This window comes from Vipera ursinii (genome assembly GCF_947247035.1).
Source record: "Vipera ursinii genome assembly, chromosome: 1".
NCBI classification, from domain to species: Eukaryota; Metazoa; Chordata; class Lepidosauria; order Squamata; family Viperidae; genus Vipera; species Vipera ursinii.
In genome coordinates this window covers 280,613,038-280,633,943 of record NC_139512.1, presented here as the reverse complement: position 1 = coordinate 280,633,943, position 20,906 = coordinate 280,613,038, and the positions used below count along the sequence as shown (strand labels likewise).

The following is a 20,906-nucleotide window of genomic DNA, read 5'->3' as shown; positions in this document are numbered from 1 at the left end:
ATAGTTTTTTGTTTCTTTAGAAGTTATAATTATATCTGGTTATACTATCAGAAGCAAAGATAAGCTAAGTCAGCCATGTGCTGCTGCTGCTGCTGCTGCAAGAAGAGATGAAATATTATACTAACTGCAAATATTAGTCCATGCAAATCTAGGCAGCTGACACTCTGTGCAGGGCAAAGCAAATAGCATACTCTGCTTCTTAACCCCTTAGAATTGCATATTCCCAATTTAAAACAAATAGCTCCTGTCATAGTTACCCCCTTTGGAAATTATTTGTGTTTGTGAAATTGCTCCAGTGAGGAGGAAGTGGAGTGAAGAAAATTTAAATGGAAAAGAGGGTGACTGCCTATATAACCAGTGTTTCTCAATCTCAGCAACTTTAAAATAGGTGGACTTCAACTTCCAGAATTGGCTGGGGAATTCTGGAAGATGAAGTCTACTCATCTTTAAGTTGCTGAGGTTGAGAAGCACTGGCATGTACCATAAAACCTTAACTTGGAAGCTTTTAAATGTTCAATTTCATTTAATGTACCTCATTCCTTTCCCCTTCCTTTCTCCCTTTTCATACTGTAATAATTGAAGTACCAGACTCTGTAAACTGATAAGAACCACATGGGATTTTATTTTATTTTTTTGCCATAAGCCAGGAATCCCCACTGGGCTTTGTGACGCACAGAGTTTTCTCCTGATGTCAAACAGCTGATAAGTAGCACCTTGGCTTTATTCCTAAATCTGTGTGCCAGAGAGGAAGAAAGGTCTTTTGTCTGAAAAAGGCAGCTCCGTTGTGGTATTTTTTAAAAAACATCTTATTGCTTTTCTTGAATCAGAGCCAGATTTCTGTCTGCTCAATACTATTAAACATTATTTCTAAATTACTTGGCAACAGTGAATGTCCACTAGAAAAGTATTTAATTCATGGATTGTTGCATTTATTTCATTATGCTCCTGAAATTAGATACAGAATGCAGTATGCAGTGTTTGTAAAACGGAATGAGTCTCAATAGTTAAAGAAAACTATGTATTTCAAGGTTTGTCTCACAAAATACTAGGTTTAAAGCTTGGAAGTGTTATCCAGTAATGAAAGGGCTCATTCTGTTTATGGAAGAGACTGTAATCTCACTGAAGCTTCCATTAGTGTGAGCAAGTAAGAATAGAAGAAGGTGTAATGTAGCCTATTCTCTCTTCTTCCAGCAATTCAGTTCAGGAAGATCTTTTTTTTTCCTTTCTAGATCAGATTTCCAGAGTTCAAAGTTCTGCACAATGAAGAATAAATCATTGCCAAAAAGTATAATAATTTCTTATACCGCATGTATTATTCCAAAGTTTCTCTTGTAGTAGGATTAAATATTCAAATTTTTTGCTGCTATTTTCTTTTCACTTTTATTAATTCTGTAACTATTTACTTCCATTTTAATTGATGTGTGAATATGTTCACATGTGTAAATGCCATCTTTTTAACATAATATAAAAGAAGCCTCATTGAAAATTCTGTTAAGGTGAATGGCAATATTTCTACCCTTTAGTGTGCATTTTAAATTTAATCATTTTGACAATCATGATACTTGCTGTTACTGTACATTGCAACAAATTATCAGATGTTCATTATGTTCTGTTTCTTCTTTTCCCAAGCCTCTGAACCATCTGTGCAGAATTCTTCAGTTAATGTGATCCAACTGTTGAGTTTTAGCTATAGCAAATCTGCATATGATTAGATACGTAAATATTGTTCATTCATATTTTTTCAGTTCTTTAACTCTGACCAAATAATTCTTGGATAAAGTTTCAGTCTCAGCTTTTCAGATAAATTAAATGATACCTGCTGTTAGGTAATGTTTTCTAGTCCTTCGGGAAAGGGCGGTATATAAATCTAAATAATAATAATTTTATTGCTTTTGATCCACAGTTTTTAAAAGGCCATAAATACAGTGTGTTTTAAATACAAAGAAACAAAAACAAAAATAAATTGAAGATAAAGAAAAAATAATTAAATATAAAATAAAGAAGTACTAATATTTATTCAATAGCAGTTCAAAAACAATAAATTAACTGTTGACTCCATGTTGCAATTTTGACTGGACTTTCTGTAACATGAATAAGAAGCTAGTGTCATAGTTCTGACAGACAAAGACAAATAAAGCAGAACTCCAAGGCTAGAAAATTCCTCAAAGATCATGTTTATTAGTTACAAAGTATCAGCACATCAAAAGTGAGACCAAATCTGAACACACACGTAACAATTCCCCAATACAAAGTTAAGAAATCCCACTCCTAAGGCTATGCAAGCAACTATGTTCCCCAATACATCTTCCTGCAGTTTTGGGAACAGCCGATGACCTTGGTTCCCATGGGACAAAGGTTTATTTTGACTAGCGAAGCACCTGGCAATCCCCCTCCCTTCTTTCAATGTGTCAACTGAAAATGAATAAGGAAGATGGCCACAACTATGCTCATTTTCAAAGTTGACAGCTAGTTCATGTGCAGAAAGTGAACATATAGGCTTCATTCTGGGTTTTAAATCAGGTATACTAGAGTTTTTTCATCATTAATCATCTTAGCTTCAGCCCATCTATGGTAAGTCCAAATTTTTCATACTTCGATAGATTCCAAATTTTCCAATTATAATTTGCCATCACATCCACATGTATAACTGTTACTTGTCTTCCAATATCCTGTTATCCACTTTGTGAATATTAAACCAAAACAGTGCAAATATGTATCCCAAAGATGCCTTTTCACAAGGCAACTGGACTTTCTTGTTTTTCTTTAAAGACATTTTGCTTCTCATCCAAGAAGCTTCTTCAGCTCTGACTGGATGGTGGGGAATGGAAAGATTTATACCCCTGCAGACAGCTGTTCATCTGCATTCTTTTAGCAAGTTGTGAAAGCTACCTGTGTCTCCAAGGTCACCTGAGTAGTGCAAGTGGGTGTGGAGCCATCTTGGAACTGCTGAAAGGACTGTGTTGTAGACTGGAAAAAGATGATGTCTCATCCCTCCCCCTCTGTTGAGAGAGGGCTGTTCAGTTTTGACATAGATGGCCTCTTTGACCTCTCTTAAGATAGGAAAATGTGGGTTAGACAGAATCACCACCAGATGGATTCGTAGCTGGCTGACCAGCTGTACTCAGCGTGTGGTCCTTAATGGCACTGCATCTACATGGAGGGAAGTATGTAGTGGGGTGCCTCAGGGCTCTGTTCTGGGCCTGGTGCTCTTCAACATCTTCATCAACGATTTGGATGAAGGGATGAATGGGGAACTCATCAAATTTGCAGAAGACACCAAGCTGGCAGGAGTAGCCAACACTCCAGAAGACAGGCTTAAGATACAGGAGGATCTGAACAGACTTGAACACTGGGCGCTATTTAACAAAATGAAATTCAATGGTGAAAAAAGTAAGGTTCTACATTTAGGCAAGAAAAACCAAATGTACAGGTATAGTATAGGGGGTACCTTGCTCAATAGCAGTAACTGTGAGAGGGATCTTGGCGTCCTAGTGAGCAATACTTCAATATGAGCCAGCAGTGTGCTGCAGCTGCCAAAAAAGCCAACACAGTGCTAGTGTCAGGACCCACCCCAAACCACATCTTAGGAAGACAAAAACTCTTGGAGTCAGTTCTAGTCCAAAAGGAATCTTTACTAGGACATGCTTGGTTGTGGGAATACAAGACAGGACTTAGTATTGTTTTACAAATTGAAATTTTATAAAGGGTACCCAATTCAACCCCCCTTCCCTCAACCCCATTTGGTCAGCCCCCATCCTTCTACTTCAGGTCAACCCTTTCGTGGGGAAAAAAAAGGAACTTTGAATCTTTATGGTTATTGCCTTCTTCCTCTCCCCCTCCCTTTTGATCCCCCTAGTTCAAAAGGTTTCCTTGGTCTTTGAAATAACCTAAGGCAGGCTGAATCCACATATGCTCCTCCTTCCTCGGGAGATGGCAGAATCCGTATTGGGGGGGATAATGTTTTAAACATACATTTATGAATGTGATACAAGATCACGTGAAGTATTAATACCACTTTACAATGCCTTGGTAAGGCCCCACTTGGAATACTGCATCCAGTTTTGGTCACCACAATGTAAAAAAAGATGTTGAGACTCTAGAAAGAGTACAGAGAAGAGCAACAAAGATGATTAGGGGACTGGAGACTAAAACATATAAGGAACGGCTGCTGGAATTGGGTATGTCTAGTTTAATGAAGAGAAGGACTAGGGGTGACATGATAGCAGTGTTCCAATATCTCAGGGGCTGCCACAAAGAGGAGGGACTCAAGCTATTCTCCAAAGTGCCCAAAGGCAGGACAAGAAGCAATGGATGGAAACTAATCAAGGAGAGAAGCAACCTAGAACTAAGGAGAAACTTCCTGACAGTTGGAACAATTAACCAGTGGAACAACCTGCCTCCAGAAGCTGTGAGTGCACCAAATGTATTTGTGGAAAAGCCCTCCTGGTTACAGTTACCACTACTGTTTCTCACCCCAAACAGATTAAAATATGTCAAATCTATGATAGAAAAAGAGTTGAGCCCTGCCAAAAGTAGAGATCTCTCCCCCCTCTCTCCACAAACACTGACTAGAGTTGGATGATGTTTAAGCTTTATGAAAAAAGTCCTTGGAGCTAGATAGTTTTCAGGTAATTGAGCTTATAAAAAACACCGTATTATCCTGGGTGGCAAAAACCAACACTGGCTACGATGAATTCCAAAACATTTCTCCAAAGATCTCTTTCATTAAAAACTGGCAGTTTATTAACTTAACAATGAAATAATGCACATATTGTTTACAGTAACATTAGAGGATAGAAGAACTGGTTAGTTAGTTCTAGCTGCAATTATTGAAATTGTCATCTGTGCACATACTGAAAATTACTACTGTGATGGATGGGAACTCTGAAACAGAGGAATCCCTATAATATGAAAGCAACTGCAAACATTGACACCTGAATTGTACTGAGATGATACAACATAAAATTGTAGTTATAGATGGGTATCTCAGTTTTCAATCTCAGTTACATAAAACGAGTAAACCTTGTGATCATAAACTCACATAAAACAGAGATTGTTCTGTATTGAGCTGGTATTTAGCTACTACATTGTAAGACCTAATTGCAGGAGAAAAAGTCATCAGAGAATTCTAGGGGCATGCTGAGGAAATAATGATAACATAGCTTAATTTATCCTCTTCATAACCTGGTGTTTTCTGTTTCCAAAATTCTATATTTCCTTTCCTGTGGCCACATTGCCATTTTGACTTGAATTCCTAATCTGTCTTTTACGGTACTGATTTTGATAGGTTGGGCTATTTTCCCCTTTTACGTAAAGACAGATGCAAAGAATGAATTAGACAGTTCTGCTTTCTCTCTGCTGCCTGTCACCTCCTTGCCATCTTATCCCCATTAGTGGACAGATCATTTCCTTCACTTTTTTTCTTATTTTTCACATGTTGAAAGAAACTTTTTAAAATTGTTTTTGACATTTGTTGCCAGTCTTAGTTCATTCTAAATCTTGGCTTTCCTGACTTCATCTTTGCAGAGTCAAGACTATATAAGATATGGGAAAGAATACTGTTACATTTTTAGAGAAAATGAAAAGTTGCTGAGTTAGAAGTAAAGTAAATGAATATGAAACTGATTAATTTGATTAAGGTTTAAATTGCTTATTGCTAAGCATATATACACCGTTCGGCTCCTCTTTGTTCAGGCCAGGGGCGTCCCTTCGTTCGGAACAGGCAGCGGAGAGAAGGGGCGGCAGAGGCTTGCAGGGCTGGCAGAGGTGGCGGCAGTCCAGCGTTGTTTCTCCCCCTCGTGCGTGTGTGTGTGTGTGTGTGTGTGTGTGTGTGTGTGAGACCCACAGGAATGGCTAGTAAAGGTGGCGGCAGTCCGGCATTTGCATTTCTCTGTGTGTCAAGCCCCGTGGGCCCGACACACAGGAAGGGGGGGAATGCCGGAATGCCGCTTCCCTACCAGCCATTCCCGTGGGTCTGACACACACACGCACGCACGAGGGGGAGAAACAACGCTGGACTGCCGCCACCTCTGCCAGCTCTGCAAGCCTTTGCTGCCCCTTCTCTCCGCTGCCTGGCCTGAACAAAGAGGAGCCGAAGGGAGCAGCTCTGCAAGGTTCTGCCGCTCCCTTCTCTCAGCAGCCTGGCCCGAACGAAGGGACGCCCCTTCGTTCGGAACAGGCAGCGGAGAGAAGGGGCGGCAGAGGCTTGCAGGGCTGGCAGAGGTGGCGGCAGTCCAGTGTTGTTTCATCCCCTCGTGTGTGTGTGTGTGTGTGTGTGTGTGTGTGTCAGACCCGCAGGAATGGCTAGTAAAGGTGGCGGCAGTCCGGCATTTGCGTTTCTCTGTGTGTCAAGCCCCGTGGGCCTGACACACAGGAGGGGGGGACGCTGCTTCCTTACCAGCCATTCCTGCGGGTCTGACACATGCACGCATGCATGAGGGGGGGAAACGCCGGACTGCCACCACCTCTACCAGCCGTTCCCGCAGGTCTCTCTCTCTCTCTCTCTCTCTCTCTCTCTCTCTCTCTCTCACACACACACACACACACACACACACACACACAAAGAATTAAGGGAGACATACCCTTTAGTCTTCATCAGTCAGTCATACCCTTCTGAGATTCGAACCTGGGCTGATTGCATATTAGGCAGTATTTTTACCTCTTGAGCCACAGGATCTCTCTCACTCTCTGTTAGCTTTGTGCAAGGGGAGATATGGGTATGACTGACTGATGAAGACTAAAGAGTCAGAAATGCATCTTAGTCTCCCTTAATTCTTTGTTAGTAATTTACACAAATATATGAACTGTCCGGTGTGACTACAGCCTGTTTGATGGCCTTTGAGATAAGGCTGAAAACAGGAAATAAAGATTTGCCCCATGTTTGGGGCCTAGCAAGGTAATCTAAATAGTTAACATTTGACATATATATATATATATGGGACGTGGTGGCTCAGTGGGTTAGGACGCTGAGCTTGTCGATCAGAAGGTCGGCAGTTTGGCGGGTCGAATCCCGAGTGCCGCGTAACAGAGTGAGTGCCTGTTACTCATCCCAGCTTCTGCCAACCTAGCAGTTTGAAAGCACGTAAAAATGCAAGTAGAAAAATAAGGACCACTATGGTGGGAAGGTAACAGCGTTCCGTGCGCCTTTGGCGTCCAGTCATGCCGGCCACATGACCATGGAGATGTCCTCGGACAAGCGCTGGCTCTTCGGCTTTGAAATGGAGATGAGCACTGGCCCCTAGAGTCGGAAACGACTAGCACACATGTGCGGGGGAACCTTTACCTTTATATATATATATATGTTGTTATTTCTGGTAATTCTTAATGGACTTTTGCTTATTAAGCTTGAATGGTGAGTCTTTATACTTTATTTATAGATAAGAGATGAGGTATAGGAAGAAATATTAGAGAAGGTGATAAGTTACTAAAATGTTGGCGCTTGTCTTGATGAGGGGGAAAGTAATTTCTTTATGTATCTTTTTTCTTATATCTTTTTTCTTTCCTTCCTCTTTTTTTCTTTAAACTTTTCGATTTTTCTCTTATTTAGTCACCCCTAAGATTCAGTAATGTCATCTATTAAATATTCTACATACCGTATTTTCCGGCGTATAAGACGACTGGGCGTATAAGACGACCCCCTACATTTCCTGTTAAATTATAGGGTTTGGGCTATACTCGCCGTATAAGACTACCCCTCTTCCAACACACACCAAATAAAAATTAAAAAACATCAGATTTGATTTTAATATGGTAATTTTAATTCAAATGCTTATGACATGCAGGTGCTTAGTAGGAAAACTGTCACTTATAAACATAAGGCTGTTTGTCATCAAACATTTAAACATAAAACAGTGCAAGTGGATTAAATAATAATAATAATAATAATAATAATAATAATAATAATAATAATAATAATAATAATAATAAGAAGAAGAAGAAGAAGAAGAAGAAGTTGGAGGGGACCTTGGAGGTCATCTAGTCCAACCCCCTGCTAAAGCAGGAAACCCTATACCATTTCAGACAAATGGCTGTCTAGTCTCTTCTTAAAAACTTCCAGTGTTGGAGCATTCACCACTTCTGGAGGCAGGTTGTTCCACTGGTTAATTGTTCTAACTGTCAGGAAGTTTCTCCTTAGTTCTAGGTTGCTTCTCTCCTTGACTAGTTTCCATCCATTGCTTCTTGTCCTTCTTTCAGGTGCTTTGGAGAATAGCTTGGCTCCCTCTTCTTTGTGGCAGCCCCTGAGATATTGGATCACTGCTATCATGTCACCCCTCACCCTTCTCTTCATTAAACTACACATACCCAATTCCAGCAACCATTCCCTATTTTCCTAATTCACTTTTTCACTTTTCCTAATTCACTCTAATGCTTTCCCTGCGCGGAGCCTTAAGTAAAACCAGCTGCCTGCAATTAGTGCAGGTTCGCATCCCACCAGGCTCAAGGTTGACTCAGCTTTCCATCCTTCCAAGGTAGGTAAAATGAGGACCCAGATTGTTGGGGGCAATTAGCTGACTTTGTAATAATGCTGCTTGGGGGGGGTGAAAGCCCTAATAAACAGGCATATACACAGAATGAAGGCTATTGCTAAGCACATTGATTTGTGCTTTAAATTGTAAGCCACCCTGAGTCTTCGGAGAAGGGCCGGATATAAATGGGATTTTTTTAAAAAAAGACCAAATGGGAGATCCGCTCCAGGTTTTCCAGCCAGCCCGCCCAGTTCCTGAGTCAAATGTGTCCTTAGAGCTAAGCTGCTGCTCTGGCTGCTGCCTTCCCCACCTGCCTTTCAAGTTGGGATATACTACAGCTGCTCTTCAACTTTAGAAGGAAAGACACCCAGATCCCAGCCTGTAAAAAATCACAGACTGCAGCTTCTTCTCCAATTGGTCCCGCTTTCCCTGCGCAGACTAAATGGGAGATCCACTCCAGGTTTTCCAGCCAGCCCTGTCCCTAAATTTTCAGCACCCGGCGTATAAGACGACCCTTGACTTTCGAGAAGATTTTCATGGGTTAAAAAGTAGTCTTATACGCCGGAAACTACGGTATTTGTAGGGGAAGAACAGACAGAGCGGGTGGTGGTGGAGCTGGAATTAAGCAAGTCATCGGCCTAGAATCGTTATATTCCCACAAACGATTCAAGTCCAACCCCTCTTGGATTCTTTTTTCCTTAGCAGGTACAAATTTAGTATTGTACATTAGTTGATAAGATTCTTGTGTATAGGCTTGAGCAATAGCTCTTCTGAACTAGAACTTATGTGTGATCCTGATATTCACATCTGACGTTCTTGTCAATAGTATCTACATTCTGAAAATATTCCTAGCATATTGTTAGCAAGTACTTATGCTATTTGGGAAAGACATTGTCTAGCCACACTTCAGACAGTGTTGCACTAGCCACACTTCAGGCAGTATGGTATAGTGTTAGACCGGAAAAACCCAGATTAAAATATCCACTTGACCATGAATCTCACTCTGTATCTTCAAGGTAGGTACTTTCTTTTAGTCTAGATGGTCACTAGGATTAAATGTGGGTAATCTCATTTTTAGAAGCCTTGAATGAACTTGTAAAAGTCCAGAACAAAGTTCAACAAATATCACATAGATCTTAGCTATCTCTGCTTCTGTTTTTATAGCTCAGTTCTTGTGTTGTTAAGATACAGACCCTTGACTGACTAGGAGAGAATGCCTATTCTGAATCAAGCCCATTGGAAAGTGATGGCATCAGATACCAATGGGTCTGCTCAATAGCTTCTTATCTACTTTAACATTATATATTAAAAATGGAGCCATTGTGATTTAGCCATGAATTTGATTTCTCAGGATATGATTTGGCAGGGTTTTTTTCCTTACCAAAAGTACTTTTCCTACTGTCTGACACAGAGAGAAATGAGAGAAAAGCAGAAAGTTCTCATTTTATAGTTTTGTACAACCTCAGCAAGTGAAAGAGTATTAACTGCCTTTTTTTTTAAAAAAAACCCTAATTTGTAAATATTAGAAGTGTAGAATAATTTAAAATCAATCACTTATTTGAAAATTATGGGTGTGAAAATTAGGCTGACATTGGAAAGAAAGAATAATCTCAAAGCAGTAAAGTTTTATGGCAATAATAGAACTGTGAAATGCTTTGGTTTTGAAAGTAAAATGATGCTTCATATCACAGCTTCTGTGCAGTCCTTGGAAAAGATGCACTTGGTTTAAAGAGTTCGATATAAGTGGTATGCTTACACTTCCTGTAGTTTGAAGCATCTTTTTGCCATCCATCTGAAGTATTGCACAACCTGAAACAATAGAAAGTTGCTAGGGCTGTTAATAGTGTTTTTGAAATGAATACCAATGGCTCAAGGCTAGTGTAAAGGTCCTTTAAAAGGTTTTCTATTGGCAGATACCACTACTTGCAAACGAAGGAGGTTACTAGATACATCACCTTCAAAATATAATGTTGCCATTAAATATAGGAAGCTAGAAAACTAGAGGATTAAACAATGAAGTTGTGATGGGAAAATATGAAGTCTGTTTTTCCAGACCTATGTAAATTTAAGGCAATGAAGATTGTAGTTTATAACTTAAAGTTTACATATAATCATAGCAGTGACTAAAAACATTTTTGTTGAAAAAATATTTCCATAACTATCTCCTAAATCAAACACTTTCTTGGAGAGAAGTATTGTAAACTTGCTTCTTAAAAGTTTATATTTTAGCATTTTTCTGTTTTCCTTTGAAAATAGTGAAATTGTAGTTTGGAAATAAGTAAATATCATCTAATAAATAAGAAAAATATTAATTAAATATTAGAAGTCTTTAATATTTCCAATTTCAGCACTTTGCTGAGTTGGTAGCTAAGGCGATCTGTAAAATTATGTTTTGTTGTATTTATTATGTATTAAAACCATCACTGCTCCTGTATGATGCCTGCTTTAACATTTAAGATAAATAAATTTTGTCTACTGTATGCATAAATAAGAACAACAGGAACCTCTAGTATTCTTCTGAAATTTTGCTGACTTTTTGCTTAGATTTATTAAATATGTCATTTTAATATAATCTACCCCCCACCTAGAGAACAGGAAGTGAATCACTTCCCTTTTGCAAAATTGACTCCATTATACAGGCATTAGTTTTACTATCCTTCTGAAATTTAAAGGTTTTCCCAGATACCGACAACTCTGTATTAAACATAATCTTCAGAACAAAAATATGCTAATCATTTCCTTGAAACTCTGAAGATACAAATATTGTTCTTGCATGCAGGTCCTGAATCTGTCATTTTCAAAATTGATGGCATTAATTTCACTTTCCCAAAATTATTTTAGTTGCAAAAAGAAAAGAAAAAAAACCCTTACACATAATTGCTATAAGAGCAAACAATAGAATATACCATGTATGACAACATCCTGCAATGTTAGTCTAGATATAACAAAGTAATTTTGGGGATGGGGACATATACTGATTTCCAATAAAACAGTGAGAGGCTCTTATTTCCAAATACCAAATCAGATCTACATCATAGATAAAACAGGTTATTTTGATGAACTGCTGAATTGGGTCTGAAACAAATCCTTAAGTGGAGTGTATTATTACTATTTATTTTGTTTCTGCTCCATAAATTTATATTTTTTCTATCTTCCCATACATGCAGAATGGCATATGGATAAGGAATTTATTCAGTGCTCTTCTCAGAACAACTTTAACATTGTTAGAAATAGTGATATTTTTTGGCCATTCTCAGAGTGAACTGGAATGTGATTTTAAAATATATATGTACATATGTACGTATATATGTACTTATTTATTCATTTATAACATATATACAGCAGTCATCTCACATCACTCATTTCACATGGTAGAGGACAGGAAGGCCTGGAGGAACGTTGTCCATGGGGTCACGATGGGTCGGACACGACTTCGCAACTAACAACAACAACAACATCTCATATAAGTGACTCTAGGTAGTTTACAATAAAAATATAAAAAATGGTATAAAAGCATAACCCCCCCCAAGTTAAAAAAGAGCTAAGAACAAAGTTAAAATGAAAACATTATAGATTAAAAAAGGTAGAAGATGCAAAACAGATTTTGGCAAAACTTTTTTAAACACTTTATATAACTCTAGTTATTATGGAATGCACAGTTTTTTATCCTTACTGTTATTGTTATCCTGTACGATTTGTTCCAATACCCCATTTATCATTAAATTGTCCTGATTCCCCCAAATCTGGGACAGACCTTGTTACTCTGACAACACTGAAGCTGACATGACTCTCTTAGTATGTCTCTCTCTCTCATGTCTGACATAAGAAGGTGAGGTGTTAGACGGCCTTTGCCTAAGGTAGGTACCATCCAGGCCTTGAATCCAGGTCTCATGTGTCAGAGTGGCACTCTAACCATTATGCTATGCAGCTGCTCATGGAAAATAAGCCCAAAGTGGTCCAGTGATGGTAGGAGCATTTTGGGCTATGGCTCCTAACCTGGGAAAGTGGCTCCAACAGATTCCAGAAACAATGTCAGTTCTTTCTGTCTAGAACAGTGTTGTGTTAGGAACAGCTAAGATACTGCACAGATAAGGGAGAATATTTGTAGCTCAGGGTTGAAATAAATATTTATATATCCCTTCTCACTTTCTCAATTATTTTTCCTTTCTTGGATCCTTCACCACATACATATACATATTTAATATATATATATATATCCTTGCAATAAACATACTTAATAATCCTTCCTCCAAATTTTTCCCACAACAACAACTCTATGAAGTATGTTGATCTGGGAAAGAGAATGATTGGCCTAAAGTCATCCAGCTGGCTTTCACGCCATATATCATCTTTGTTGCAGTGCATTCCTTTATATTTGAATGAGTAATACCAACAGCAACAAAAATGACTTGAAAAGAATATTACAAAATTGTTGTTTTGAATTCTAATTTTTGAACAAAGGAAGAATCCATTTAATGATATTAGTATCTGAAGCATGCAATACAATGCAAACAAATATCTGAGTGCCTTAAAAAGCTATTATAGAAATGCAATTCCTTATTGATGGAATCTTGTATTGGTGAGAGGTAAGGAACAATTCTGCTATCATTCACTCTTCCTGAATAGCGAATATTGTGAGGAATGTATAATGGCTATGATCACAGCATTCTGAATATGGGTAGTTCTCAATTTATGACTGTAATTGAGCCTGGCCTTATAGTCGTAAGTCATTGCTGTTGCAAGCTGAGGCACTGTAGGAGAGAGACTGGCAGAGAGAGAGGGAGGGGGTTAAACAAGGCATCAGTTTAGAATTGTTATGTAACCACAAAAGAATGAAGTCCAACCCTCTTTGAATGCCTTTACTGCTTTTCCAATTCTGTCTGGGTGCTGACCATTAATCTGACTAAATTTCTGTGCATAGGCTTTTAGCAATAAATCGGTTAATTTAAATCTTCATGTATGAATCTAGTATTTTGTGCCTGATAGACATCCATGACCAGAAGTAATTTTCCAGCCTTTTTTTTGCAGTGGTTGTTAAGCAAACCCATTCAATTGAACTGCAGTCATGTGATCACAAAATACCATGATGGGTCATAAAGCTGTCCCACTGACATGCAGTCATGTGACCATGGGGGCAGCAAGACTATTTATGGGCTACAAAACATCCATTTTGTGGCTGTTATAATTTTATATAGTTATAAAACAAATAGCCATTAAGTGAGGATCCTTGTACTAACTTCTAGTATCCAGATGCTGCTGTAATGTGAGGTGAAAAATGTGTGAACTTGTGACACAAATACACACCTGCATACATGTATAATCTCTTACAGTATATATAAACTGAGTCTGTGAATTGAGGAATTCCTCATTCAAATCTTATTATTGTTCTTTAGCAGGGTAGTTTTAAGATTATATAGTATATCCTATGAGAGTAAACGAACTCATCATTTTTACTGTATATGGTTGCTGCAAAATATCTAACACATAAGAAATCCTTCCAATAGTTTGGAAACACAGTGATGACGGTAATGAACATTATTCACACTGCTAATGTAAAAAAAATGTTTATCTCCCATATACTCTCACTGAGAAGCAGTAGTTAAGGCGTTATTATAGTTGTCATTGCGGTCCCCAGCAGAACTAATTAACACTTTTATATGCAGAGTGTTTTTTGTTTGTAAAAACATGTAACTTACTCCCTCTAGGCAATTTGATGTACTTGTTTCCGATACGTCTTTGAAAAATATTTGTATCATGCTAGTTACAAAGGTAGGAATATTTTTCTGGTGAACTAATTTTTTAAAAAATATTGTATATCAAAGCTCATAAAGTTTTAAGAGAAATGCAAGCTGCTGCTTTGTAGTGTTTTGATAATACTACTTGATTTAAACTTAGTGATTGTGATCCTGTATTATTATGAACAACGAAGTACACGGACATCAGTTGGATATAAGTAAGGGTGAGAAAGATGCTCATCAAAAATGAAATTCTTTTGCCTATATTAAACATTTTCTGCTTAAATCTCATATCTCTCAGGGTATAATTATTGCTTTTATTTATCTATTTGATCAAATTGGTACTGGCATGGCTGCCTTTGTTTATGGTTTCTTTACTGTTTTAAAGAGATAGTTTAAATTTTATGATATACGAAATGCAGGCATATTCTAGCAAATTTTAGTCATTGGTAGACACATTTCCTGATAAAAAGTATAAATTAGTTTGTGAAATGGGATAATTAAAGGAACATATCACTGAAAATCAGTTTGTAAAGAATGTGCTTTACTGAATTTTCTCAGGCTTTGCATTTTGGCATAGGAATTGCAGTATTGGGAGGGAAGCCAGCACCTTACTGAAAGAAAAAATATTCTTTATAACAAGTCATATTTATCCTGCAGAATGCCAATGTATTGTCTCCTTTTTTTTACCAAGAGGAAAACAAAAATGTCAGTGCTATTCCTGTTTTAAAGAGGAGTTCAATTATGTGCTCAATGTTCTACCATGTTACTTAACAAAACTGATTTGTTTCCTAGCTATCCACTCTGATTTTTGCAGTAAAAATCTTCCCATGTAATTTCTTCCTTTTTTTTCCTTGTACATTCAGGCTACAACCTCATAAGTATGGTTGTCTCTAAAGTATGGGCATTACCATGGTTCCATTTTCTTCTTCCTTGTGTCTTTTCCTTACAGTTAACTGTATTTTTAAAGTTATAAATGGAATTTTTGCTGAAGATGGAATTCATTTCATGTATGAATGAGCAAGGATCAATCTTGGCATGTAGAGAAAAAGTAGATAAGCTTTGGGACGTTTTTCAAATTACGTGTGAGACTCTTTTCTAATGTTCTGAAATCTGTTAGGAGCTATTTTTGATCCTGTTTTCTATGGAAGATGTCACGCCAGGTGGCAGTACATAGCTGTCTGGGCTGATATTAGTGAGGGTCAGCGGGATCAAACCCAGTTAATATACAGGAGACCACCAGGAAATCTGAGGATTACATGGGGAAGTCAAAAAAGGCAGCAGTGGATAGTTTTTTCATTGTTGACAAAAGAAGCTCCTATATGGACATAATTCATGTCCTAATCACAGGAGTAAAGCTTGACTTAAGGGGTTTATTTATTTATTTATTTATTCATGTATTCATTCATTCATAGAAAAATGTGGGTTAGATAGCATTACCACCAGATGGATTCGTAGCTGGCTGACAGGCCGTACTCAGCGTGTGGTCCTCAATGGAACCGCATCTACATGGAAGGAAGTGTGTAGTGGGGTGCCCCAGGGCTCTGTTCTGGGCCCAGTGCTCTTCAATATCTTCATTAATGATTTGGATGACACCAAACTGGCAGGAATAGCCAATACTCCAGAAGATAGGCTTAAGATACAGAAGGATCTGGACAGACTCGAACACTGGGCACTATCTAACAAAATGAAATTCAATGGTGAAAAAAGTAAGGTTCTACATTTAGGCAGGAAAAATCAAATGCATAGGTATAGTATAGGTGGTACCTTGCTCAATAGTAGTAACTGTGAAAGGGATCTTGGAGTCTTAGTAGACAATCACTTCAATATGAGCCAGCAGTGTGCTGCAGCTGCCAAAAAAGCCAACACAGTGCTAGGCTGCATTAACAGAGGGATAGAATCAAGATCAAGTGAAGTACTAATACCACTTTACAATGCTTTGGTAAGGCCAAACCTGGAATACTGCATCCAGTTTTGGTCACCACGATGTAAAAAAGATGTCGAGACTCTAGAAAGGGTACAGAGAAGAGCAACAAAGATGATTGGGGGACTGGAGGCTAAAACATATAGGGAACAGTTGCTGGAATTGGGTATGTGTAGTTTAACGAAGAGAAGGGTGAGGGGTGACATGATAGCAGTGTTCCAATATCTCAGGGGCTGCCACAAAGAAGAGGGAGTCAAGCTATTCTCCAAAGCACCTGAAAGCAGGACAAGAAGCAATAGATGGAAACTAGTCAAGGAGAGAAGCAACCTAGAACTAAGGAGAAACTTCCTGACAGTTAGAACAATTAACCTGTGGAACAACCTGCCTCCAGAAGTGGGGAATGCTCCAACACTGGAAGTTTTTAAGAAGAGACTGGGCAGCCATTTGTCTGAAATGGTATAGGGTTTCCTGCCTTAGCAGGGGGTTGGACTAGATGACCTCCAAGGTCCCTTCCAACATTATTATTATTATTATTATTATTATTATTATTATTATTATTATTATTATTATTATTATTATTATTATTATTATTATTATTATAATATTCATTCATTCATTCATTTAGTCCGGAGAAGCAAAGAAGCAGAAGGAGCCATGCTGCACTAACATATAGCAAACATTTATGCTTGCAGCATACAGTACTATTGTATGTTTCATTTTTGAACTGCAAAACTACATTTAAACCATTTAGGATCAACAAACGTTCAGAGTCTTTGGAAGTCATGTGACATATAAATTTAATAAACTATTATTCTTTTTAACAAAAGCAGCAATTTGACCACTTGATTATCACTTTCCAGCTTTGTATGTTATCACTAATCATGACATTGTCTTTCTGACTGAATCTGGAAATACCTCAGTGGAACTTGGCATTTTTTAACTTACAATTTTGTTATGTGCTGCAAAAAATGGAGTTTTTCTTTATGTTATCACTCTTATAATAAATAGATAGATAGATAGATAGATGGATAGATAGATAGATAGATAACCTTTATTGTCATTTTTTACTGTGGGGACAATGGTACACATTAAAAATGAAATTTAGTTGCTTGCTCTAAAAGTGTACACATACATAACACACATTTAAACATCCTATATACAACATATGTACAGTCCTACACCCTTACATATAACATATAAATATTAATCACTGTCCATCTTGAATACATAATGGAAGGAGGAAGCTTTAGAGTTCACAAGGTTTACTGCTTTCCTTATCCTTAATCATCAAAGCCATTAGCTTTACAATTCTTTCTTTTCAATAAATAATTGCAGCTTTGTGATGTAATACAAACCATGCCTAATTTTTTCTTTTAAAACTTACTCTTCTAGTTAACATCTACTACAGATAGTCCCTGACTTGCAAATGACTTACATTCATTTAGTGATTGTTTGAAGTTATAGTGCACTGACAAAAGTGATTTATGATCATTTTTCACACTTAACAACAGATGCAGCATTCACACGGTCAAGTGATCAGAATTTGGATGCTTGGCAACTGGCTCATATTTATGATGACTGCAGTGTCCTGGGCTCATGTACCAGACCTGACAAGCAAAATCAATAGGGAAGCCAGTCACTTAACAACCATGTTACTAATTTAATAACTGCAGTGATTCACTTAACAGTTGGGGCAAGAAAGGTTGTAAAATGGGACAAAACTCACTTAACAACTGCCTCTCTTAGCAACATAAGTTTGGGGCTCTTTTGTGGTCATAAGGTGCGGACTGTTGGTGTGTTTATCTCAGTGTCTTGGATTTTACTTGTAGTGGGGACATTTTTGTTTTTTTTAAATCCCATTTATATCCCGCCCTTCTCCGAAGACTCAGGGCGGCTTACAATCTAAGCACAAATCAATGTGCTTAGCAATAGCCTTCATTCTATGTATATGCCCGCTTATTAGGGCTTTCGCCCCCCCCCAGCGGCATTATTACAAAGTCAGCTTATTGCCCCCAACAATCTGGGTCCTCATTTTACCTACCTCGGAAGGATGGAAGGCTGAGTCAACCTTGAGCCTGGTGGGATGCGAACCTGCACTCATTGCAGGCAGCTGGTGTTACTTAAGGAGGCATTAGCCCACTGCTCCACCAAGGTAGAATGGTCCCTGCGACCACATATTGCCTCACTTTATGCCTCCATGTGCTGCCACTGGACACTATTCTGTTGTGACTGCAGACTCTATTTTCTCAGCTTTAGTTGCCTCTCAGAATCAGAAGTGCTTTTAACCTACTTGTGTGTATTTTCAGATCTTCAGTCTGTGTGAACAGGCAACAATGTGTATAAGTTGTAAAATGGGTGGGGATGAAATTATGGCACTCTTAATACTTAGTTTTCTTTGATTTTTCTGTTATTTTCATATATGTATTTAAAATTTATTTGGATTCATATATGTCAGAAATCAATAACAGATGACTTTACTGTACAATGTTTCACTGTGCCTGTTTCCAATTTAACATACCGTATTTTCTAATATTGAGTTTGTTGATGTTTCAACTTAGATTTCCTCTTCTTTTTTGCTATATGAAAATCTTTTGCTTGTGTGGTTAACATAAATGCAGTTTCAAATCCTTCAAATCCTTGGCTCTCTACATGCCATCATATTGCTTTTTGTATGAAACGCTTCAGGTTGCTTAAACTAGGTTTATCATTCATATCCCAAAGGTGCTTTTTCCAAAAGGCAACTGGATTTTCTTTCTTTTTCTTTTTTGTTCTTTCTGAAGAACTGAACTGAAGAAGCTTTTTGAATGAGAAGTAAAATGTTTTCGAAGAAAAAAAAAAGCCAGAACGTCTAGTTGCCTTTTGGAAAAAGCACCTTTGGGACAACCATGACCTGGATGATTGAGAATCTCCATAGACATTTCTCATTCATAATTATCCCTTAATAATCTTCCGTGTAGCATTCTGTTTGCTGAGTGTGTCTTATTTTATCTCTTTATGGCCTTTGAATTAAGCATTGTAAAGCCTTTCCTGAGATGTTCCTAGCACAATAGAGCTAATTTCTAATTTTGATATTTTTCTTGTTACGTTTTCCCTTGAAATAGTAATGGTATAAACAATAATGTTCTCTTTTGCAGGTTTGACAGATGAAAAAGTGAAGGCCTATCTTTCTCTTCACCCTCAGGTACTGGATGAATTTGTGTTAGAGAGTGTTGGTGCTGAAACGGTGGAAAAATGGCTACAACGGAAACAAAATAAAGAGAAAGGTACATTCTTATTAACTTTGAAAACCTCTGGACAAATGTTTATTGTTGTCTGCACTTGGAATGTATTTATATTTTTACTTTTGTAACTGCACATCATTAACTTAAAAAAATGGTATGCTTATAAACCCCCTTCTACATACATACACACACAAACACACACACACACACACACACACTATTACTATTTGAGATAACTGTTCAAAATCCCAGCTACAGCTCCTGGAGCTTTCCTTAGAGCTGTAGCAGAATAGGAGCAATGCTGACCACTTGTTGCCTTTATTATGGAACCACACAAGTTCTCCATATTTTTGCCAGACCTTCTTGTAATACAAGAACTAGCATTTTAAATGTTGTTGTCGTTGTTAGCTGCAAAGTTGTGTCCGACCCATCGCGACCCCATGGACAACGTTCCTCCAGGCCTTCCTGTCCTCTACCATCTTCTGGAGTCCATTTAAGCTCACGCCTACTGCTTCAGTGACTCCATCCAGCCACCTCATTCTCCGTCATCCCTTTCTTCTATTGCCCTCAATCTTTCCCCGCATTAGGCTCTTCTCCAGTGAGTCCTTCCTTCTCATCAGGTGGCCAAAGTATTTGAGTTTCAACATCAGGATCAGGCCTTCTAAAGAGCAGTCAAGGTTGATCTCCTCTAGGACTGACTGGTTTGATCGCCTTGCAGTCCAAGGAACTAGCAGGAGTCTTCTCCAGCACCATAGTTCAAAAGCCTCAATTCTTTGATGCTCAGCCTTTCTTATGGTCCAACTTTCACTGCCATACATTGCAACTGGGAAGACCATAGCCTTGATTATATGCACTTTTGTTGACAGGGTGATGTCTCTGCTTTTTAGTGTGCTGTCTAGGTTTGCCATTGCTTTCCTCCCCAGGAGCAAGTGTCTCTTAATTTCTTGGCTACAGTCCCCATCTGCAGTGATCTTGGAGCCCAGGAAAATAAAATCTGTCACTACCTCCATTTCTTCCCCATCTATTTGCCAGGAATTGAGAGGGGCAGATGCCATGATCTTGGTTTTCTTAATGTTAAGTTTCAACCCAACTTTTGCACTCTTCTTCTTCACCCGCAACAAGAGGCTCTTTAGTTCTTCTTCACTTTCTGCCATTAGAGTGGTATCATCTGCATATCTTAGGTTGTTGATATTTCTTCCGGCAATCTTAATTCCAACTTTTGATTCATCTAGCCCTGCCTTTCTCATGATGTGCTCTGCATATAAGTTAAATAGGCAGGGTGACAATATACAGCCTTGCCAGACTCCTTTCCCAATTTTGAACCAATTGGTGGTTCTGTGTCCAGTTCTCACTGTTGCTTCTTGACCTGCATATAGGTTTCTCAAGAGACATATAAGATGGTCTGGTATGCCCATCTCTTTAAGAACTTGCCACAATTTGTTGTGATCCACACAATCAAAGGCTTTAGCATAGTCAATGAAGCAGAAGTAGATGTTCTTCTGGAACTCTCTGCCTTTCTCATGATGTACTCTGCATATAAGTTAAATAGGCAAGGCTAGGT

The 20,906-nt window shown here is 38.2% G+C and overlaps 1 protein-coding gene across 1 annotated transcript in view; it reads left to right on the top strand.

The window, feature by feature from the left end:
• PDE10A (phosphodiesterase 10A) overlaps positions 1–20,906 on the top strand; it is a gene marked incomplete at its 3' end in the record, with an annotated part of 143,835 nt that overhangs the window by 36,049 nt on the left and 86,880 nt on the right. Inside the window, exon 2 of the mRNA XM_083366377.1 lies at positions 19,259–19,387. Within this exon, the coding sequence (XP_083222503.1) occupies positions 19,259–19,387 (129 nt within the window). The remainder of the gene's footprint in view (positions 1–19,258; positions 19,388–20,906) is intronic.